The following is a 24,066-nucleotide window of genomic DNA, read 5'->3' as shown; positions in this document are numbered from 1 at the left end:
CAGAATGGGAATTGAACCGTGACCTCCTAGTTCAGTGTTGGCGAACCTTTTGAGCTCAGCGTGTCAGCATTTTGAAAGACCCTAACTTAAGTCTGGTGTTGTGTCACATATAGAAATTTTTTGATATGTGCAACCATAGTAAAACAAAGGTTTATATTTTTGATATTTATTTTATATATTTAAATGCCATTTAACAAGAAAAAAATCAAACAAAGAAGAGTTCACGTGTCACCTCTGAAACGTGTGTCATAGGTTCGCCATCACTGTCCTAGTTCATAGTTCAGATGCTCAACCAGTGAGCCACAGCGGCTGGGCAATCCTATTAAAATTCAATTTAAATTTTTACCTATGATTATTGCTTACATACAATTCTAAATTTTACCACAAAAAATAATATCACTACCTTTTTTCTTTTCTATATTTAAAATGCTCTCTATATTAGATCCTAGCTTTATCTAGTGAGGTCTCATTCATGATCCTCCAGGCCAAGGAATGTGCCTGAATCATCAAGAGAAAATGTCCATGTAGATCCGCTCATTTCAGCTTGGTTTTCAGGGTCAAGTGGAAGTTAGGAATATCTCCAAGATGAGCCATCTTAATTTGGAGCATCTATTGATTGTTCAGAGTGGTTAATATGCTTTGTTTTTCTTTTTAGATCAGCCTTTTCGGTATGAAAATAATTCTGGTGGGAAGGTCTGAAAACATTTTACTGTTTTTCATCAACTTTATAACGCCACACACTGCATTAGTTGGCTGTATGATCTTATCTTTTCATGTAAGTAATGCCACCATCTGCTCCAGTGTCCTGGAACTCACAACCAATGGTGAAAGCTTTGCTTAGGGCTGGGACTCTGCAACATGTTCAGTATGTATGAAATTTGAAGATTTCTACTTCATGCTTCCAACTGAATCTCTCTCCAGATAGGACAATATGCTCCAGCTGAACTGTAATAGAATAGTTGACCCTAGTTGATGGGTGGGGAGGAAGAATAAATAACAATAATGGGATTGAGTATAAAGCAGCCTTTATACTCAATCAGGGCTTTATACACTCTTGGGCATGCTCAGCTCTAGAAGGAGCCAAATGAAATGTCTCTAATCTTAGGGATTTCAGGATTCTAGAGAAGCTCTCAATCCTTTTTTTTCTAGCTGACTGATACCTATACTTCTACCTATGGAAGGAAAGTACAGTATGTGAGTTAAGGGGTATCCATAGGGAAGAGAAAGGAAAGAAAGGGGACTTACGAAAGGGGCAGTGAGCACCAGCAGGTGTGTGAAGGTCTGTGTGATAAAGGTTAAATCTTGCCCCTCTCTCAATGTTTGGGGAGGCTAGCACAACAGACCCCAAGATTCTCTCACCAGGTGATGAATAACTGCTCAATCCTATTGCTTCAAATAAAAGCACAATGGCTCGTAAACCTTGGGAGGAAGGAAGACAGCTCCTCACTACACATTGTGGAATGGACCCTTAGCCAGTACTCTTCGGGGGGTATGCCAGGAGGGTTGTTCAAATGGGCCAATTCACTTTATATGGCAAAAACCCACAAAATGAAAACTTTCTTCTTTAACCATTGTCTTTCTTTTTGCAGCATGGGAGGCTTTTTTCAATTGATGGAGAGCTCGTTCTGCTATTCCTAATTGTAAGAACATATTCTTCTTTAAAATTTATCATGTATTTTACTAACTAAACTAGTTTAGTTCCTGTAAACACAGTGAAACTTTTTATTAGTGTGGATATATAGGTATTTGTAGCGCATAGAGATAAAATATTTGTAAAAATAGAATATTTTTTATAAAAATCAACTAGGGAGATAATATGCGTCCCAATTTTTAAGTACACTGTATAACTATTAGAGAAACTTATTTAAAATAATGGTATCACACAATTATACTTGTTTCTTACGTTTCTGTAAACAAGGTTGAAAGTGAATTTGCTAGTTTCAAAGTTTGACAAATAGATGATTGGAAATTGGTAATGATTTTGCCAAATGCATCTTTGTAGAAGTCTAATTATTCCTAACTCACTTTTAATGTGAAATGATTTTCTTTTAGTGTTTTTAATTATGCATCTCTTTATTCCTAGCCTTTCTTGCAACTTATTGTTGTGATTTTTATTCTTCGATGTCTGGAATGGAAGTTTGGAAAGATATCAATGAGAAAGGATCCCTTCTTCCGGTCTGGAGAAATGAAATTTGATTCTTTTATTTCAGTGATCACTGTTTTAAAATAATTTTATGCACAAATTAATCCATTAACAAAGAAATGCTAAGAACTAGAATGGGCTGGGGTAGGAACCATGTGTCAATATAAATAATAGAGATATAGGGACCTAAATCAAAGATTATAAATAGTGGAGCAAACAGACCTAAAACATTGAATATTAAAGACTCTGTCTGACACTGTGCAGTGGAACACTAGGGAAAGTTACATCCGGCTCATTCAGTTTAAATAGCACTTAATGTGAATAGATTGACAGTGACGACGGAATGCAGTCGGTCCAGAATGGAAGAATAGAATGATCAATAGGTCAAAGACGGCAATAGCTCTTTTCCTGTGATAGTGAGAAGTTCAACTGGTGGACCATAGACTGGTTCAGTTATTCATGGCACTTCAAAGCTGAGACTGTTCCCATCATTCAATGATGCAACCATAAGCATCTTATTCCCCATCAGTTTCATTGATAACTCTTACCAATAGTTGCATGGGAGACTTCCCAGATACAAGAAGACTTTTAAGAAGTCTTCTAAGATCAGTATGGGAGATTTAGGTTGAAGGAAGAGAGACTAGAAGGAAGAGAGTATGAGGGACGGAGTTAGAATGGAGGAAAATTAGTGAATCTGACACATATTCCAAAGAAATGCCTAACCTTAACAGGTGATCAAGCATCCTATTTGCATTTGGACAGGGGGGTGGAAATTTCACTGGATTGAAGAGAAACTATGATGGGTTATTAATCACCCAGTCTACTCAAGTATAAGATTTAAAGAATGCAGTGTTTTTGATACGAGGATAAAAAACCGAAATCAATTATTAATGGATGGTTTGACTGCAGAATTTCTCCAAGAAGCAGTGATGTACACCAAAATCCAGAGGAGCCCGAGGAGGAGGATGAAGATGTTGAGATGGAAAGAGTGAGAACAGTAAATGCCTTGAATTCCACAAACTTTGATGAGGTAAAAACACACAAAGTAGTTATTTCAACAACTAACACAAATGAATAAAATCAGAAAGCATCTAATTCTCAAATGATTTTACCTTTCTTTAATTCATACAAATGAGGATCATAACTTTATTTTAGCAGGTAGTCATTATTTTTACATCTAAATGAGCACAGATTAAAAAATCATTTTAACTCACTTTGTCTTTCATAGAAAATAAATCTTAAAGCTGGAGTGAAATTGAAATTTCTGAAGCCAAGAAAGAATTTGTGAATTTTAGAAACTGAGCTAAGTGACCCCAATCACTGCTTCTTGGAGAAAGGACACTACAAAATGCAGGGCAAAGTCGAGTCCACAGTGTGTTGTTTGTCCTTGGAGGGTGATTTGGTGCTTCTCCAAGTCTCTTTGCTTCTGTTCTGAGAGATGGGCTGGCTGCATAAAATAATGTGTTCCTGAGTGAGTGCCCTTGTAGGAGAGGGAAACATAAGTGCTAAGATAAGAGAATGGCCCATAAACCTGTCATCTAGTAGGAAGTCTTCTTGGAAGCATGGCTTGTGCAGTCAGGGGCTAGCTTAGTCGGAGGCTAAAGCTTGTTCGAGGTCAATAGAGAGTCTTAATGTCTGACATGACGTACTTGTCATTTACAGAGACCAGCCATTATTGCCAGCTGTCTACGCAAGGAGTACACAGTGAAGAGGAAACACTGCTTTTCCAAGAAGAAGAAGAAAATCGCCACAAGGAATGTCTCTTTCTGTGTCAGAAAAGGTTGGACACGGAGGCTCTCCCACTGCTGGCTCGGTGCCCTCCTTCGCGCTTTGTGGTTCTTGATGAGAATCATTCTGTGACCACCTCTTGGTTCGCACACAGACCCATCAGTGGGGTGACCTTGACAGCTCCTTTTACATGGCTTATTCCTAGAGAAATTAACTAAGTCATGCCCATAGATAAGGACTTAGTCACATGGGCATGGAAACCATAAGCACTCTATTGAAATAAACCATTGAAACCCCAAAAATGTGCTTTTCTCTGTAATGAACACGATTAATTTCCTAACATTCATTATTTTTCACAAGAAAACAAAAAGAATGTGCCAGCATGTTCTGAAGGCTTGACCGGCAGATGGCACTTGACTTCATTTTGTGACATTATTGCACAGTTCTTAGGATCACAGGAGATGTGTGGTGTCATACACCTAGCTTCCAAGAGTGACTTTGTCACTTTCCATCAGTGTGACTTTGAGCAACTAACCTCATCCCTAAGGGCTTTTGTTCCCAAATATGTAAGAAAGGGTTATGATTACCTCTGGGGGTGGGGGGATATGACAATTGAATGAGACATTACCTACAAATCACATAGAATACTTGTCACAGTGAGGCTTCAGACTATGTTTTATTCTTAATTTTATTATTAAAATCAATTTGTACTAAATGTGACCTTTTTTTCCAGGTGAGGTTTTAGGATTACTAGGACACAATGGAGCTGGTAAAAGTACATCCATTAAAGTGATAACTGGAGACACCAAACCAACTGCTGGACAGGTAGGTGAATCACGTGGAAAATACATTACCTAGTGGTGCTCAAGATAAATTTCATAAGATGTCAAATTGTTATAACCAGCAAAATCTCACTTATTCATTAGATGAATGAAGTGATTAATGTGGCTGAATACCCATTACAAATTATCACATTAACACACAACAAAATTAATCACTGAAAGGGAATAATTATTCATGCCTGTAAAGGCAATTCGTGGAAATGGCCAATCTCAGAATTTATACAAGTCCTATTATACTACCATAAAACACTTCGATTTGCACTTTCAATGAGCACTGTCCTCCTATTATGAATTAAAATGTGTGTGTGTGTGTGTGTGTGTGTGTGTGTGTGTTTCTTTACAAGTGCTTAGTTACTGTAACACATATTTTGGTAGAAACACAGTATCTTAGGTGAGTGTTTTCAAGGAATGGCTCCAAGTAGAGCAATCGGGATATGAGGTTGACAGAATTATCCATGCAATTCAACTGCATAGAAGGCCAGGCAAAGAAAAAGAGCTGAATTTATCAAAGAAACAACATGAGTTACAGAGAAAACTGAAATTCTATGGCAGGAGATAGGTAACCTTAAGAGCTCCTCTGAAAGGTATGTCGGGGTGGGGGGAGTGGAGAACAGAATCCTAAGGCAGAGGTTTGTGCACCTCCACCATGGGAAAGGGGCTGGTGGTCACGCCCACCAAGGGGAAGACCACCAAGAACGTGATTGGCAGGTGTCCCAGGAAAGAGGAAGGAGGAAACATATTCACAGTTGCTCTGAAGCTGAGGTGAGAGCAGGTGTTCGTGAAAGGTGCCTCTGGGTGATGTTGGTGGCTCAGCCAGCCTAATGGGAGTGCTTAGTTCAGTTGAGAGCACCCCCTTGAAATAAAATCAATATTTTATTTCTCCTTGAGCAGGGGCAAAAAAAGAGGTAACCATTCATTGAGATCTTGGAATGAAATATGTCTAAAGGTTACGTGAGATCTGAATTATAAACCCAATAACCATTTGGGTGTCATGAAACCAGCTTGAATCAGATCAGTCAGTGAGATCTTTATAAAAGGTCATTGTCCTGCTGAAATACATTCAGTGACCTCTCACTGCACTGTGGCTGGAAGGAAACCTCTCCTTGCTAATTCCCACGACCCTCCTATCACATCTCTCTCTTCTCCCCTGGACCCCTCGGCTCCAGATCCCCTACTGTAGCCTGGGGTCTGAGAGCACATTGAGCAGCATCCCTCCACAGGGCTTTGCTCTACCCCAAACTCCTGGCCTTTTCCAGGGCAGGCGCCCTGTCACCCTCCTGCTGCAATGGTCCCTCAGCAGGCAGGCTTTCTCGGATCGCCCTACCTAAAGTCACTTGCCCTGAATATCTGTTCGTTGCCAGGTATTTACACTCTGACAACCTTCTTCCAATGCAAAATGGTTGCAGGTGATTTGAGGCAATGAGCTCGGAGAATTTCTCTAGTTTTTCTAGTTTTGTAAGGAGAAAGATGTCATGGGAACACAGAGGAGCAATGCAGGCCGTCGAGTCTGAGAGGGAAGTTTTATCTGCAGGTGCTACTAAAAGGCAGCAGTGAAGGGGACCCTCTGGGGTTCCTGGGGTACTGTCCTCAGGAGAATGCGCTGTGGCCCAACCTGACAGTGAGAGAGCACCTGGACGTGTTCGCTGCAGTGAAAGGGCTGAGGAAAGCAGATGCCACGGTCACCATCACACGGTACAAGGGGGGAAGGGGTGGGGGGGAGGGGGGCAGGAGGAGGACACACCTGAGAGGTCCAGGAAGTCAGTTGGAGTGACAGCCTTCACAGGAAACTCAAGATTTCCCAGGAGACTCAACGCTGACCCAGACCCCAATGGGGAGATTTGCGATCACAAACTGGTTTTCCTGATATTAACATGTTATTTTCTTTTCTCATCTTATTTTTTTTAATTAAATCTTTATTGTTCAGATTATTACAGTTGTTCCTCTTTTTCCCCCCATAACTCCCCTCCTCCCAGTTCCCACCCCACCCTCCGCCCTCACTCCCCACCCACTGTCCTCATCCATAGGTGCACGATTTTTGTCCAGTCTCTTCCCGCATCTCCCACACCCCTTTCTCCCCCAAGAATAGTCAGTTCATTCCCTTTCTATGTCCCTGATTCTATTATAATCACCAGTTCATTCTGTTCATCATATTATTTATTCACTTGATTCTTAGATTCACTTGTTGATAGATGTGTATTTGTTGTTCATAATTTGTATCTTTACCTTTTTCTTCTTCTTCCTCTTCTTAAAGGATACCTTTCAGCATTTCATATAATACTGGTTTGGTGGTGATGAACTCCTTTAGCTTTTCCTTATCTGTGAAGCTCTTTATCTGACCTTCAATTCTGAATGATAGCTTTGCTGGATAAAGTAATCTTGGTTGTAGGTTCTTGGTATTCATCACTTTGAATATTTCTTGCCACTCCCTTCTGGCTTGCAAAGTTTCTGTTGAGAAATCAGCTGACAGTCGTATGGGTATTCCCTTGTAGGTAACTGAGTTTCTTTCTCTTGCTGCTTTTAAGATTCTCTCTTTGTCTTTTGCTCTTGGCATTTTAATTATGATGTGTCTTGGTGTGGTCCTCTTTGGATTCCTTTTGTTTGGGGTTCTCTGTGCTTCCTGGACGTGTAAGTCTATTTCTTTCACCAGGTAGGGGAAGTTTTCTGTCATTATTTCTTCAAATAGGTTTTCAATATCTTGCTCACTCTCATCTTCTGGCACCCCTATAATTTGGATGTTGGTATGCTTGAAGCTGTCCCAGAGGCTCCTTACACTATCTTCGTATTTTCGGATTCTTTTTTCATTTTGCTTTTCCGGTTGGGTGTTTTTTGCTTCTTCACATTTCAAATCTTTGACTTGATTCTTGTGATCCTCTGGTCTGCTGTTGGGAGTCTGTATAATATTCTTTATTTCAGTCAGTGTATGCTTAATTTCTAGTTGGTTCTTTATCACAACATCGAGGGTCTCATTAGATTTCTTGAGGATCTCACTATATTTCTCAGCGGTCTCACCAGTCTTTTCGAGGGCCCTACTAAATTTATCAGCGGCTTCTAGACAGTTCTTGAGAGACCTTAAAAGTGTGGTTTTGAACTCTATATCCTCCATTTCTGTCATTTGTGTCCTGTTTCTTTGTCTCCGCATTTTTTATGCTTTCTTGGTGCACCCCCTTGTGGTCTTTGTGCGCAGTCTTGTTGTAGTTAAGCCTTGATTGTTGTAGGTAATTACTACTTGACCTCCAGGCCAACTGGCTGTGCGAATCAGCTGTGTCTGCAGTGGGAGAACTACTGTCCTCTAAGGAGGTGCTAATGTAGCCTTTGCCTGAGGCTATCCGGCAAATGCCTCTGTGCAGGGCTTGGGCGGGGCAGGTCCCAGGGGATCTACAGGGCGGGTGGAGCGAGCAGTTATGGCTGCTCTCAGTCCCGTCTCCAGAGGCTCTGCCTCTCAGAGTCCCAGCAACCGCTGCAAACCTCGGAGAGAAAGCTGCCCTCGAGTTCCGACCGATGCCAGACAGTCCCGCTTCTCCCGTTTGAGTCTGGGTCCCCAGAGACTTGCCCGGAACTGGAGCTCAGAGCCTGAGACTCCCTCCCGATTGAAACAGACAACCGCGCCCTCAGCCACCAGCCCGCTCCGCATGCACCTCCGCACCTTTGTATTTTCCCCACTGCACCTCCTCTGAGTCTCGGTATGCTTTTCTCTTTCCTTCTAGTTGTAGAATTTCCCCTCAGCCAGCCTTCCTGTGGTTCTGAGTGATTTCTGTTCCGTCTTTTAGTTGTATTTTTGAAGTGGTTGTGCGAGGCAGCAATCTCCGGTGTTTACCTATGCCGCCATCTTGGTTTCTCCTCTATTTTCTCATCTTAAATATGGAAAGAACAAAGTATGTATTGGTAAATTTATCAAAAATACTAAAACTTAAGTGTAAACTATCATAGGACAGCTATTTGCATGTCATAAAATGGCTTCAAATCTTTCAAAGGGAAAAACTAATTTGGGGGGCGGGCGTCAAACCAGTTCAATGCAACATGGCCAGGCGTCTATGTCAGAACCGCATTTCGGAGCTCTGTTCCCCACCCGGTCCTGCGTGGCTCGCTCTCCCACCAAGTGTCCTGGTTCTTAGAAGCCTGTAGCCCCCATTGTGTTTGCTTCAGGTTGGTGGAGGCGCTCAAGCTGCAGGAGGAGGAGAAGCGCCCTGTGAAGGCCTTGTCAGAGGGAATGAAGAGAAAGGTAGGGTTGGGGCTGGGGTTACCCCGCGAGGCCCACAGATCCCAGATCCATGCCAGATGCGCTGTTCCTCTCCTTCTAGCTGTGCTTCGCGCTGAGCATCCTGGGAAACCCATCGGCGGTGCTGCTGGACGAGCCGACCACGGGCATGGACCCCTCGGGGCAGCAGCAGATGTGGTGAGGGGCACCGCCGGGTCAGGGCCAGTGTGGATGCCTGGCAGGAAATCTGTGAAGTGTTTACCTCCTGTGAACATTGTCCCTTAAGCTGTTTTGATATGTTTTTTACTTTTCATCAAGTTTTTAACGTGTGAAATCTGAGTTCTGTCGGGGACATATACCTACTTATCTCAGTTTCTTAGGTCAAAGTTGTGGCTACTCACTTTTATTTTTTAAATCAATATATTTGTATTGATTTCAGAGAGGAAGGGAGAGGGAGAGAGAGATACAAACAAAAATGATGAGTGAGAATCATTGATCGGCTGCCCATGCACACCCCACACTGGAGATGGAGACCCAAACCAAGCATATGTCCTGGTTCATAGATCAACCCTCAACCACTGAGCCATGCCAGTTGGCATGGCTACTCACTTTTAAATTCAGCTGAGCCAGCTCTCTGTACCCAATGAGATAAGTTCACCATCACTAATTCCATCATAATAGTTATCATGTTCTGTTACCAGTTTTTCAGTCTCCATTAGATTGAGGTTCTGTGAGAGCAGAGATGTTCATGCTCTCTTTGCCTTGAAATAAGTACCCAATTCTTTGCTAAATGAGTAATGAAGAATAGATCTATTCAAATAGTGTGTATTTATCCATAATTACTAAGCATTCATCTCTAAATATTCTATAATCTAATTTTAAATCCTCAAATTTAAAAGGAAACTTATCCAAGGCTTTGACTTATTTTGTGCAAAATCATTTTTAAAATGTGTAGCTGCGGACCATTTATTATAAAAAGCTGGTACTCGTGTACATAACATGATAAGAACTTTTTTCATCCTATATGTTCACTTTGTTTTGGCTTGGCCTTCTAGTGAACCTTCAGCTTCATTGAAGGGATCGTCTAGGAGGGTTAAAAGCATAATTCACTAATGCGCATCTCTTATTTTTCCTTTATTGGCAGTAGGGCTTACCCCATGTGAATTCTGTTTCCCATTTTGTTATGTTGGGTTCAAACCCATGTGTAATAGCCACCACTGAAGGCAGATGTTGGTAGACTTTGAAAGTGTTGTTTGACTTGAGGCTCCACATACTTCGTGGCTTGCAAAACACAATGGCCTGGCCCAGCCGGCATAGCTCAGTGGTTGAGCATCAACCTGTGAAGTAGGAGGTTATGGTTAGATTCCCTGTGGGGGCACATGCCTGGGTAGCGGGCTTGATCCCTGGTGTGGGGCAGGAGGAAACCGATCAATGATTCCCTCTCATCATTGATGTTTCTATCTCTCTCTCCCTCTCCCTTCCTCTCTGAAATCAAGAAATATATATATATTTTTAAAAAAAAAACAAAATACAACAGACTGCAAATCCTGCAGCAGCAATGGTCCAACTGCCACCCCTGTAGCAGCTGTAACTCCAGCTCGGCCCCCGTTTCCCCCGCCTCCCCAAGAGCTTAGCTCATCCCAGCCCAGAGGCGTGGCCACCAACTCCACGCATCTACAGAAAGCAAGGTGGCCCTTTCCCGTACACTGTCTCTTAATACAAAATAAAAACAACCCTGAGTATCATTTGTAAAGCCCAGTGATGGTGAACCTATGAACTCAAATTTTTTGTTGATTTTTCTTTGTTAAATTGCATTAAATATATAAAATAAATATCAAAAATATAAATCTTTGTTTTACTATGGTTGAAAATATAAAAAAATTTCTATATGTGACACGGCACCAGAGTTAAGTTAGGGTTTTTCAAAATGCTGACACGCCGAGCTCAAAATGTTCACCATCACTGGAGCCAATACTTTGCAAAAACATCTTGCTATTTCTCATTAAAGGAAAAATAATCATGGTCAGGCCCAAACAGACTCACTCTGAGTATTGTAATTGCTCAATTGATCTTTTAAGTAGCTATGGTGTATCTGTGTGACACAATAAGACACAATCTCCCCGTGTCCCACACTTCTCGTGAGAATGGTAATTCTCATTAGGATTCACAGGTAGGGGAGAGGGCGGGGTTCTGGATGTCATTGTGTATGCTTCCCATGCATATCTTTTCTTTCCATTCAGGCAGGCAATCAGGGCCAGCTTTAAAAACACCAAGAGGGGCGCCCTCCTGACCACCCATTACATGGCCGAGGCGGAGGCCGTGTGTGACCGTGTGGCCATCATGGTGTCCGGGAGGCTGAGGTGAGTGCCCACACGAGGTCCCCAGTCACGCCCTGCACAAAGGACATTTCCCTGCACAGGGCATCACTGTGAGGAGCAGGAGGGCTGGCTGTTCCGGCTCTCCCTGGCCCTGCCCTGGCCTCCAGAAGCCAAAAATTATCAGCAGTAGATTTCTCTCTCCCTTTTCTTGATTGACTTCCTCCTCTTCCTCCTCTTCCCTCCAGATGTATCGGTTCCATCCAGCACCTGAAGAGCAGATTTGGCAAGGATTACCTGCTGGAGATGAAGGTGAAGACCCTCGCCCACGTGGAGCCCCTGCACAGCGAAATCCTGAGGCTCTTCCCCCAGGCTGCTCGGCAGGAAAGGCAAGTCCAGGCGGTGGTCTGTTTCACCTTGGTCTCGGTTTTATTTTCTGTCTTCTCATTTTTTTTTTAATTTTTTTTTTTAACTTTATGGTCATTGTGAAAAATTACTAGAGATAGTCCCGAACCTAAGGGCTACCACAGGAGGGAAACAAGAGAACAAAATGCTCATTTGGAAACTGATTCTATAAGGGAAGGTGCCAGGTACTAACCAGTACATGAACCTAGTTCATTTCAGTTGTCCTTTTAGAGGGTGAAGCCACTCCCATCCAAGGAGATCAGCTGTATAACATCCAGTGCCAGGCAGCAGTCCACCTCGCTGAATGGTGTCTCTTAGCATTTTTATTATCAGTAACATTATCAAGTAATGAGTGGCCCTGGAGGCTCAGATAGGTTAGACCAGTGGTCGGCAAACCGCGGCTCGCGAGCCACATGCGGCTCTTTGGCCCCTTGAGTGTGGCTCTTCCACAAAATACCACGTGTGGGCACACACATACAGTGCGAAGTTGACTTAAAACTTTAAGTAAAGTTTATTAAGTTAATTTTAGGGAAAGTTGTGGAGTGAAAGAAGATGTAGTGTCGAGGATCGAGAAAGGTATGTTGAGATGGTTTGGAAATATAGAGAGGATGAACGAAAGGAGATAGATGAAACAAGTATACAAGATGAGTGTGGATGGGAGAGTTGGAAGGGGTCGACCTCAGCCAACGTACCTCAATCAGATTGAGGATGTTTTTAGCAAAGGCCAGTTTAGGAGTACCCTAATTAAGTTAATAACAATGTACCTACCTATATAGTTTAAGTTGAAAAAATTTGGCTCTCAAAAGAAATCTCAATCATTGTACTGTTGATATTTGGCTCTGTTGACTAATGAGTTTGCCAACCACTGGGTTAGACAATGCCAAGTAACTTGTGGTGGGGCCAGGAGAATCAAGAGAAAGGTAGGGGCGGAGCTGCCTCCTGCACACCTCCTACTGGGGATGTGCCCGTAACCAAGGTACATGACCTTGACCGGAATTGAACCTGGGATCTTTCAGTCCGCAGGCCTATGCTCTTATCTCCTGTGATAATAACCACTATGCTGTAGACCCAAAATAATACTGAATGTAAACAGACTCTGTATCTATGAGTCTGTGTCCATTTTCTTTGGTTGGTTGGTTGGTTCTTTAGTTAAATGCACATTAAAGCCACAGTGAGATACCACTTCACACCTGTCAGGCTGTTGCTCCGTTTTGGATATTCACTTGTCAGGGATTGTGCTCTTACGGCCCGGAGTTCAGCCTCACTCTTTTCCTTCCAGGTACTCCTCCCTGATGGTCTATAAGTTGCCTGTTGAGGATGTGAGACCTTTATCGCAGGCTTTCTTCAAATTAGAGATCGGTAAGAGCAACTATTTAGAGGTAAGACTGGGAAACAGCCCTAACCAGTTTGGCTCAGTGGACAGAGCGTAGGACTGAAGGGTCCCAGGTTTGATTCCAGTCAGGAGCACATACCCAGGTTGTGGGCTTGATCCCGAGTAGGGGGCATGCAAGAGGCAAGCAATGATTCTCTCTCATTGATGTTTCTGCCTCTTTCTCCCCCCTCCCTTTCTATCTGAAATCAATAAAAATATATATTTTTAAAAAGACTCTGGGAAACAGACACATTCAAAGCTGAACACCTTCCCTTCAGGCTTGTCTATTTTTTTATTTTTATTTTTATTTTTTGCCTGTCATCAGTCATTAGAACCCTCCCTCGGGCATCCTAGTTCTTGAAAAGATCCTTCCCCTGGAGTTAAGCTTAGGATGGCCCCAGACAGGGCTTCTTTCCACCTTCTGATTCTGCCGTTCCCTTCACTCTGTGGTCTATGGGTCCATTTACCGCACTGACCATTTTGGCCTTTTGACCAATTTTGCAGCATTCCGGTGGGAAGGATTCCCACAATGGGGTCTGACCAACAGGAAGGATTTTATAATTAATTAGAAGCAGGGAGAGAGATGTTCCAAGAAAGCTGCCTCCCTGGAATACAATGGAGCTTTTTCTTAAGGGCCTTCCTGTGTTTCTGCTTTCAAAAATGTCCTCTCCCTCCTCAAATGCCTTCTGATGTGCTTAGTTTGCTGAAATGGAAGTCCTGATTTAGGGGGTAAAAACAACTTTTTATCAGTTTCCTATCCTGTTACAAGATACCGAAATGTCCTAAGCTAGTGTTTTTCTCTCCAAATGTTAAGTTAGCCATAGTTACATTCTCAGCAGCAATGCATGTATTGAAATTCCAAGTAGCTTGGAAGCAAAAGGCATGCCCCATTGTTATTTCTTTACCTTGCTACATAGAGTCATTCTTGCATACAATCAGATCGCTTTGGGCTAATGCAAATTCCAGGGAAACTAGAGCCTCCCATGCCCCCTTCTTCCTTCAGATTTGAAGACTTGAAGCTAGGGAGGTAGGATGGTCAGTTTTGTCTCTCTTCTTACCCTCCTCACCTCTACTCATAGGCTGATGGTTTAGGCCTCTCTAGGTCAAGTATAAGGGGAGGAGAGAGGAGATAACATGGAAGCAAAGCTTGATTTGATCATTAGTGCTGTCCTATGACAGCAGGGCCTGACTCCCTTTCTCTTGTGGGGTGCTTTTGTGGGTTCTTTGATGAGACCCTCTCCCCTCCCATCTTTAGCCTCTGACCACAGCATTCTGGGGATGAGTGATGCCTCCTCCTCTTGGCCTCTTGGTACTTTTTATACGTGACTTTGGTACAACTTTCAGGATCCAAAATACATGACTTCCTAATGCCCATCCATCCATCCTTGTGCAGTTAAACAGAGCTTCGACCTGGAGGAGTACAGCCTGTCACAGTCCACCCTGGAGCAGGTGGGTCCGCCTTAGAGATTTCTGTATCCCCCATAGAATATAAGGTGCAATGTGTGCATACCCTTTGCACGCACTCGGAGCTCCAGGAGGCAGTGTGACACCCTCTCTCTGTCTGTTCCTCCACGGCAGGTCTTCCTGGAGCTCTCCAAGGAGCAGGAGCTGGAGGACTTTGATGAGGAAGTTGATCTCTCTGTGAGGTGGAAGCTCCTCCAGCAGGAAGAGCCCTAAAGCCCCAAATACCCTTATTGCCCTTTAGGCCTGTGACTCTTCTTAAGTTAATATTTTATAGCATATGATACCTTTTCTCAGACACAGACAAGGTACTTTTGAAATGAATGTTATGATTTTTTTCTCAATAATATCACGGTGGGACTAAAGAAGCCAGGCCATGCAGCCTCTGGACCAGCAGCCAAATTCCTTATTTCATGCAATAGCAAACGCAAAGAATACATTTATTACATTATTGTTTATGTTTATGAGAATGGTGCAGGGATTGCTTAATTTTTTCTCTAAACTTTAAAATATGGGATTTTAAAAATCTTTTTTATTACAACACGAATTAAGATGATGCTGATTATAGGGGAAAGGGAGTCAGTTGATTACATGGCAGTACAGTCTTTGCTTTTTGTAATTCACTTTTATTCTCTTTTTTTACTTAATTCACTGATTTTCCTTTCCTGAAATTTTTAGAATTTTAGATTTTAGAGTCTGTGTTTTGCCTATTGTAACTATTAAGGAAATTTGAATCCTGTTAAGATAAATAATTTCAGTAAGATATTGAGTAATCAAGTTGATAAAAATATACATACATTTACATAAAAATTTGAAAAATATCTCCGATTTTATGTTGTCTTATGATGCCAGGATCCACCCTGATGCAAACTATTAGAACTTGATAGATCTTAATTTCCCATGCTGTACCTGTTGTGATTTATTCAACTGGTAATTCCATAAACACCTTAAAATCAACAGGATATACTAATACACTCATATGAGTTTTTATTGTTGTTGTTGTTGCTACTTTCATACTTGCATAAGTCACTGAGTTTATGGTAATTTTTTATGCAGCAATTGAAGTGTGATGCAGGTATATAAATAAAGTCGTATTTAGAGAAGTTGACCTTCCCAAAGTCATAGGTCTCAGGACCCAGAATTCACCCCAGGAGTCTGTCTGATGCCACCTACTTTAAGGTATCACCAAGCAGTTATTAAACACCTGACTGAGGTTGCAATGAAGGTATAAAGAACATTCCTTCAACTTGAAGTTTTGGTTACCTTTCAGGCAGAGAATCTGAAGAACACAGTAGACACTATATCATCAGCTTCTAATTGTTATGGTATCAACTAGAATGATACAAGGATTTGAAGCTAAACACTATTATTACAGCCTAATCATAGCCGATTACGGTGGTAAATTCAGATGACCCCGTTGTGAACAAGAGAAATCTAAAACCTTGATGCTGAAGGATTTTTTGTGCCCATTAAGTAAGGTAATTGCAGTTCATTTTCAGGAGAGTCACAGAGATGGATTATGTTGTTTGAATGGTACCGACATCACTTGGAGATAAAATGCAGTTGCCTGTTTTGTTGAATCATATTGAAATCAGCTAGGGCTGATTCTCCTCTGGTGCAGCTTCTTTACTGAGAATCTGGGGGTAAAGACAACCCCACTTAATTTTCTATATCGTTTAGGTAGAGACCAGCTGATGCTCACCAATCCCATTCTCCCGCTGAACAGAAGGGAAGACTTCATTGTCCAGGCTCCCTTACAGCTACTCTGGGACCATCTGTCTAGCCCTGGAATACAGAATATGGGCAGAAACGATGTATGCCACTCTAGGGCCATTACCTAACTTTCCTGCTTGATCATTTGTAAGGTTTCTCTTTCTCATATATGGGTCAGAAATAAGGGACTCTGAGATGCAGAGACCACAATGGAAAGTACTCAAGTCCCTGAGTCACCATGTGGAGGTGAGTGGCCTAGAAGAGCCAGCTGGCCTGCATAGGACAGAGACATGAAATACACACACACACACACACACACACACACACACACACACACACACTCCAAAACAAAACCAACAACTGAACCACTGCAAGACACTCGTTGAACTACTGACATTATTGAGACTGTGGGGTTGTTACAACAGGCAGCTAACATTACAATGTCTAATAGAGTAGATCATGACAAGAAAGGGGTGGGATTAAAACCTGAACAGGGCACTGATGCAATTGCCAAGGACCTTTGAACTATCCCAAGTTGCCTGTGCCTGACCCTTGCCTAGATCAGGACTCTGCAAGGGTGACCCTACCCACTTGCTTATCTGTGCTGACTCTGTAACCAGTTGATATTCCCGTCAATCTCAGTTTATCTCCACCAGACTGCCCTCAAGGTGTTTAGATAGCCAATAGTAACCTCCTGTTATCACTGTTCATATCAATGTTGTCCTTGTTTTGATCCTTGTTGAGTTATATCCATGGCAATTTCAAAGCAAGAGAGTTAAAATCTTGGGTTAAAACTGCTATCTTTTTTTAAATTTTAGTTTTTCAATTACTGTTGGCATTCAATATTATATTGTATTAGTTTCAGGTGTACCTCATAGTGGTTAGGCAATCGTATACTTTACAAAGTGTTCCCCCTGATATTACCAGTACCCACCTAGCACAATATATCATTATTACAATATTACTGACTGTATTCCCTGTGCTGTACTTTACATCCCCGTGACTATTCTGTAACTACCAGTTTGTACTATGTACTCCCTGCACCTTTCTCACCCAGTCCCCTACCTCTCCTCCCCTCTGGCAACCATCAGTCGGTTCTCTGCATCTATAAGTCTATGCTCTTTTAAAACTGCTTCAAAACTGCCCTCTTGAAATGGAGCTTTCATTATAAGTTTTGGAAATATTTTAATGTCTCTTCAAAATCGCTCTTTAGGCACAATCCAAGCCAAGACACCAGGATGCTTTTGGATGAGTCTACCCCAGTGGTTCTCCACCTGTGGGTCGCAATCCCTTTGGCGGTCAAACAACCCTTTCACAGGGGTTGCCTAAGAGCATCCTGCATATCAGATATTTACATTACAATTCATAACAGTAGCAACATTACAGTTATGAAGTAGCAATGAAAATAATTTTATGGTTGGGTCACAACATGAGGAACTATATTTAAAGGGCCAGAAGGTTGAGAACCACTGGCCCTGTCTCATAGTGTAAAAAAAAAAAACCAAAATAAAACAAAAAAACAGGAAAGGATAGCTTAATTTGGATATGCAAAATATATATTGAGTGAATGCTTGTAGTGTTTGAATTAGAAGGTAAGAGTCATTTATTCAAAGGGCCAGATAAATGAAAACATGACCGATTATGAATAATTAATTTCAATGACAGTGGGCTTCTTTATTCTTATATTAGATGTGAATTTCTCAACAGTGAAACTATTGACATTGCGCTGGATAATTCCTTGTTGGGGGCGGGAGGAAGAAAGAGAAGTTGCCTGTGTACTGTAGAATTTTGAAGTGGCATTCATGCTCTCTACCCACTAGATGCCAGTTGCAACCTGCCCCTGAGTGTGACGACCTAAAATGTCTCCGACATTGTCCAAATCATCCCCCTTGAACTAGAATGATGTGTCAGGAGGATGTTGGGGGAGGGAGGGGGGGCTGGTCAAGGAGATTTCCTATACAGTAGGTCCTGGGGTTATATTGGAGATCAGTTCCTATGGTACAACATAACTCGATTTTTGCCGTAAGTTGGAATCCACCTAGGTAAGCACCTACATACTCACAGGGAGCACATACATAGCAGTAATGAAGTGAAACAGTAAAACAAATTTAACCCTTTGCACTCCGCTGTCCCCTCTCAGGGGACATTGCAGTTTATTAGTGATTACGGGGAATTGAGTTATTTCAACGCAACTTTTTGAGACATGCATGTTTCCCTGAAGTTTTATCTTGAAATGGCACAAGAAATTAAATCAAAATATCGTAAAATTACTAAGATATATACAAGAAATGTCAGCGGGTTTTGTGTCGGATTAAACAATAAACTACATATTCCCGATGTGAGATAGAAAACGGGACTGCATTGTGTGTTCTAACAGGAAAACACCTGGTGGCAGGCGTCAAACCACTTATTACTGTCAAACATGCGCTAATCAGCCTGCAATGCATATTGGGGAGTGTTACAAAACTTATCATACTGTACAAAATTATAAACAATAAAATATTGTTTTTTTTGCAAATATACATTCCTCGATGTCACCCAATTCATATAAGTCCAATATCATTATAATACGTTACTTGGTTCCTAAATAATACGAGGGTCTGTAAATGCACGTTTCCGCCGCAAAGTAGCGTCGAGTAGCTGGTAGCCAATGTCCAGAATGGTTCGCAGTGCAAAGGGTTAAAATAAAGATAACAATGCCTGACCTTTACTTGTGGTAAATAAATAATAAAAAACATAAAGCACATATGTACATACATCAAAATGATGGAATTTTTTTATATATAAACTAGAGGCCCGGTGCACAAAAATTTGTGCACTCGGGGGGAGGCGGTCCCCTCAGCCCGGCCTGTGCCCTCTCTCAGTCTGGGACCCCTCGGGGGTGACCACTTGGTGGTTTAGGCCTGCTCCCCAGGGGATTGGGCCTAAGATGGCAATCAGACATCCCTCTGGCAGCCCGGCAGCCCTCGGGGGATGTCCACTTGCTAGCGGGGAGCAGACCTAAGCTGTAGTCAGACATCCTTAGTGCTGCTGAGGCGGCAGGAGAGGCTCCCACCACCACCGCTGTGCTGGCAGCCGGCAGCCTGGCTTGTGGCTGAGCAGAGCTCCCCCTCTGTGAGAGCGCACTGACTACCAGAGGGCAGCTCCTGCATTGAGCGTCTGCCCCCTGGTGGTCAGTGTGTGTCATAGTGACCAGTCATTCCCAATCTTTCTGCTGTTAGGGTCAGTTTGCATATTACCCTTTTACTATATAGGATAGAAGCCTGGTGCACGGGTGGGGGCCAGCTGGTTTGCCCTGAAGGGTGATCCAGATCAGGGTGGGGGTCCTGCTTGGGTTCCTGGCCAGCCTGGATGACAGGCTGATGGCTGTTTGCAGCTGGTCACACCACCTTCAGGGTGGGGGTCCCCACTGGGGTGCCTGGCCAGTCTGGGTGAGGGGCTGAGGGCTGTTTTCAGGCTGGCGGGCGGCTGAAGCTCCCAGCCTCTCCTTTTTTTCTTTTTTTTAATTCTGGGATTTATTTACCTTCTATAGCTGTCACTGGAGCTGAGAGCCGGATCCAGCTCTGAGGCCTGGCTCCAGCTCTGAGGCTGCGGCTGGCTGAAAGCAGGTATCTGGGTTTGTTTAGCTTCTATAATTGAAACTCTGCTGCTATCACTGGCGCTCTCAACTCTGAGGCCATGGCTGGCTGAAAGCAGGTATCTGGGGTTTGTTTAGCTTCTATAATTGAAACATTGTTGCTTCCAGAGCTGAGAGCTGGGCTGCAGCTGGCAGGGAACCTTGGCTTCCTCCATCACTGGAGCAAGCAAGCCTCATGTTTGCTTCAGCTGCGTGGCTGCCAGCCTCCATCTTTGTTGGCAGTTAATTTGCATATCCTGCTGATTAGCCAATGGGAAGCGTAGCGGAGGTATGGTCAGTTACCATGTTTGCCTATTATTAGATAGGATAAATGGGAGATGATGACGTAACCACAAAACAACGTATGTCGAGTCCAACATAACCCGAGGACTGTTTGTATTTTATCTTGAGCAAGTAGAACTTGGTATTGTTTGCTGGGATTAAAAAAGAATAGCAAGAATGTGATATGGGAAGCAGAGAAGAATCCAGAATTTGCTTTTTAAAAAGTCTAAATCCTGATTAGATTACCTGAGTCAACAGGTCAGTGTAGGTCACTCTTGAACAAATGCTTTTTTATTGACCTTCAGCTGTACTTGGTTGGCTGGCTGGCTGTAATGTATCATAAAGAAGTGTCATACAGAGGGAATCTGATATTTGTAAATGTTCTCGTGCCTCAGAAAAAAGGGGCTGGTTTCAAAATATAAATCACTACCTTTACAAAAAAAGAAGGAGAGAGTGGGTTCCGGGGGTGGGGGGGGTGTGGGTGTGGAATCTCACTATTAAATAGTAAAAAAATGAAGAGCTTAGTCATTGAAAAGCATTTTCTCCACTCGGGTTTTCTGCACCTTTGGATTGACTTCTTGACTCAGGCAATCTAATCAGAGTTTGAAGCTAATTTTGGATTCGGTGTTCTCCAGCCAAGAGAATTGCAGCCACAACCTCCCTCCAGAAAGCAGTCTGAATGAGAATTTTCAAAGCAGGGAAAAGGTTCAACCATAAAGCAGGCATGTGTGAGGGTGGGGCAAAGGGGTAATGGCCACCGTAAGAGAAGGTAAGTACAGACTGAAGGTAAGTAGGCAACTCCATAGACTATAACAGGACATATTACAGGGTAATTTACATATGGGAAATTGGGCCGGAGTGAACAGATGGCAAAGCAGTTTTTCTTAAATTATTCTCCTCAGACAGACACCTGTTACAATACATTTTAAAAAATATATATGTTTTTATTGATTTTAGAGTGAGAGGAAGGGAAAGGGAGAGAGAGAGACTTTCTTGATGAGGAGAGAAAGAAACATCAATTGGCTTCCTCCTGCATGACCCCTACATCGATCCTGCGAACTAGGCATGTGCCTTGACTAGGAGCATACCTGGCTTTCTTATAATTGTTGTGGTAGAAACATTGATCTGACATAGTCTGCTACATATACCCCAAATCAGATGCACTAGCCAATTTCTGTTTGAAGTTCATAGGTTTATGAATATTTGCAAAAGGGCACAGTACAATGAACTGAGTGGCTCAATTATGTGTAAACTAGAGGCTCGGTGCATGAAATTCATGCAATCTGGGGGGGGGAGGGGTCACTCAGCCCGACCTGCACCCTCTTGCAGTCAGGGAGCCCTCGGGGGATATCTAATGGATGGCTTAGGCCTGCTTCCCAAGGAGCAGGCCTAAGTCATCAGTCGGAAATCCTTAGAACTACTGCAGAGGTGGGAGAGGCTCCCGTAACCACCACTGCGCTCACCAGCCGTGAGCCCATTTTCTGGCCAAGTGAGCCTCCCCTTGTGGGAGCACACTGACCACCAAGGAGCAGCTCCTGCATTGAGCATCTGCCCCCCTGGTGGTCAGTGTGCGTCATAGCGACTATCGTTCCGCTGTTTGGTCAATTTGCATATTAGCTTTTTATTATATAGGATCATTTATGCATGAGAAAACAAAGGCTCAATGCACATGAATCATCTTCTGGTTAATTTCATTAGAGTAAAGAATATTGAAATGATAGAGAAGTCATCTGGTTAGCTGGTCAGAGATAATGGGAATGACATATTCACACCAGACGAAGTAGACTTTGGAGCATAGAAAGTTACCAGGGATAAAGATGGGCATTACATAACAATAAAAAGGCCAAGAAGAAACAACCATCCTAAACGTGTATGCACCCAATACCACAATTTCCAATTACATGAGGCAGAATCTGTTAGATCTGAAAAGAAAAACAAAGTCTCTAATTATTGGTAAAATCTTCACTACTCTTCTTCCAGTAATCAATAGAACCAGTAGACAGAAAAACCAACAACAACAAAAAACAAACAGAAAAACTTAGCAACTAACTAGATTTTATGACATTTATATAACACTGCACTCAATAGCAGAATATACCTCCTTGCATTTGGAATATTCACCCAGCCAGATGACATCTTGGATTATAAGGCAGGTTCTAATCAATTTGACATAAAAAATAAATTTTCTGACTATAATAGATTTGAACTAGAAATCAATAACCCAAAGATAACATAAAATCGTCAGAGACTTGGAAAGGAAACAACACATTGCTAAATAATTCATGGCTCAAAGAGTAAGTCTTGAGGGGGATTAGAAAATACTTGGAACTGAATGTAAATGAGAAAGAGAGGAGTGAAAATCTTGATTTCCCAAGTGAGATTATCAATTGGGCAGTCGAGAGTTTTGTGTAGAGAGGAGCTTCCCTCTGATGAAACTGTTTCTTTTCTCATGGTTTGAAGACAGTGCTTAAAAATTTTGGTGTGAGCCACAATCATCTTGGCCATAATAGAGGAAAGCTTATGCATATTGGATTTCCTCTATCAGGTTGCTCTTTATAATGTGATACAGAGTATACATGCCAGTATAATATTACACATAGAATATTGATTTCAGAGAGAAGAAGGAGGAGGGAAGGAGGGCTAGAAACATCAATGAGAATAATTGATTGGCTGCCACCTGCATGACCCCTACAGGGGATCGAGCCCGCAACCCAGGCATGTGCCCTGTCCTGGTTGATGAGTCGACACTTAACCACACCAGCTGGGCATCTAGATAGATCTTACCCTGTAAGTCAGTGACCGAATGACTCACATTTAAGACAAGATGTTCTGGAGGAAATGAATGGATAGACAGATAATTTGCAGCATGGGTGGAGACCTTCCTATTTCCACAATCTGCTTAGGTTGGAAGAAATCCTCTGCAACTAAACCAAAGGGCTTCATCCACCCACACCCTCACTCAAAACACCAACTCCAAGAGCCAACCCTCACTGTGCAAGATTAAGTTCATCTTCACTGAGTTCAATGGATTTTCTAATTGGCAAGTTAGGTGTGGGCTCAACTTTCCATAGAATATGGTGCACTCTCATTTTCTTTCCCAAACTTCTAGTCTTTCGCCTTACAGTTGTTGGACAGTTGCTGTGCAATACCACCTAACGAGCTCCCTTTAAAACACAAGGAAATGGCCAGACTGGTGTGGCTCAGTGGTTGAGTGTCAACCTATGAACCAGGAGGTCATGATTCCATTCCTGGACAGAGCACATGCCTGGGTTGTGGGCTCGATCCTCAGTATGGGAAATCATTGATGTTTCTAACCCTCTCTCTTACTGCCTTCCTCTCTGAAATCAATAAAAAATATATTTTTTAAAATAATAAAACACAAGGAAATGCTTTGGAGTTAAACAATCACCTGGGGACTACAAAGAGTAGTGCCTGAATACACTGAAAATAAAAAGAAAAAAGGAGACTATTGACTTTTGGTCCTCTGATTCAACTATAAGACCCAGCTGCCTTTTTTTTTAATCCTTACCCAAGGATACATGTATTGATGAGGGAGGGAGGGAGAGAGAGTGAGAGAGAAAAACATTGATCAGTTTCCTCCCATACAGGTCCCAAGCAGGGATTGATCCTGAAACCTAGGTATTTGCCTGACCAGGAATGGAACCAGTAACATTTTGGTGCACAAGATGATGCTCAACCAACTGAACCATTCTGGCCAGGAACAAATATAAAGTCTTAACTACAGAAAAGATGACTCCCTTCAATCTCCGTGGAAGTCTGAAATAGTTTATCTGGTTTTTAGTTCATTGTTTCCATGGTGCCATCTCCATCTCAAAGTGACTGCAGATTAAGCTAAGTAATTTGCTGCATTTTTGTTTTTATTCAGAAGCCTTCAGTAGATCCTGATTAGAGATCAAATATGAGACGTTATGGAGAGAGGAACAAAGGCATGTTATTGTGCAATTAGAATTATCTAAGGAGATTGCTATCAAAG

At 42.4% G+C, this 24,066-nt stretch overlaps 1 protein-coding gene across 1 annotated transcript; it reads left to right on the top strand.

Moving 5' to 3' along the window:
• Positions 1-543: 543 nt before the first annotated feature.
• Positions 544-15,451, top strand: LOC102421653 (ATP-binding cassette sub-family A member 8-like). The gene is made up of 14 exons (XM_006107630.3): positions 544-775; positions 1,590-1,640; positions 2,084-2,175; positions 3,053-3,173; positions 3,806-3,923; positions 4,605-4,696; positions 6,245-6,405; positions 8,857-8,932; positions 9,012-9,106; positions 11,149-11,268; positions 11,472-11,612; positions 12,908-12,987; positions 14,394-14,449; positions 14,579-15,451. The coding sequence occupies exons 1-14, from the start codon at positions 671-673 to the stop codon at positions 14,675-14,677; spliced, it is 1,407 nt and encodes a 468-aa protein (XP_006107692.2). The 5' UTR covers positions 544-670; the 3' UTR covers positions 14,678-15,451.
• Positions 15,452-24,066: the final 8,615 nt, after the last annotated feature.

The sequence above is a fragment of the Myotis lucifugus genome, unplaced genomic scaffold (assembly GCF_000147115.1).
Source record: "Myotis lucifugus unplaced genomic scaffold, Myoluc2.0 scaffold_1308, whole genome shotgun sequence".
NCBI lineage: Eukaryota > Metazoa > Chordata > Mammalia > Chiroptera > Vespertilionidae > Myotis > Myotis lucifugus.
This window is presented reverse-complemented; position numbering and strand designations above follow the sequence as displayed.

What these genes read in the sequence shown, in the direction of transcription:
- LOC102421653 (XM_006107630.3), top strand. Translation starts at nt 671, where the DNA reads ATGAAAATAATTCTGGTGGGAAGGTCTGAAAACATTTTACTGTTTTTC. An exon ending in CCAAACCAACTGCTGGACAG is followed by an intron (nt 4,697 to 6,244) that starts GTAGGTGAATCA and finishes TTTTATCTGCAG; the next exon opens with GTGCTACTAAAAGGCAGCAG. An exon ending in CAGAGGGAATGAAGAGAAAG is followed by an intron (nt 8,933 to 9,011) that starts GTAGGGTTGGGG and finishes CTCTCCTTCTAG; the next exon opens with CTGTGCTTCGCGCTGAGCAT.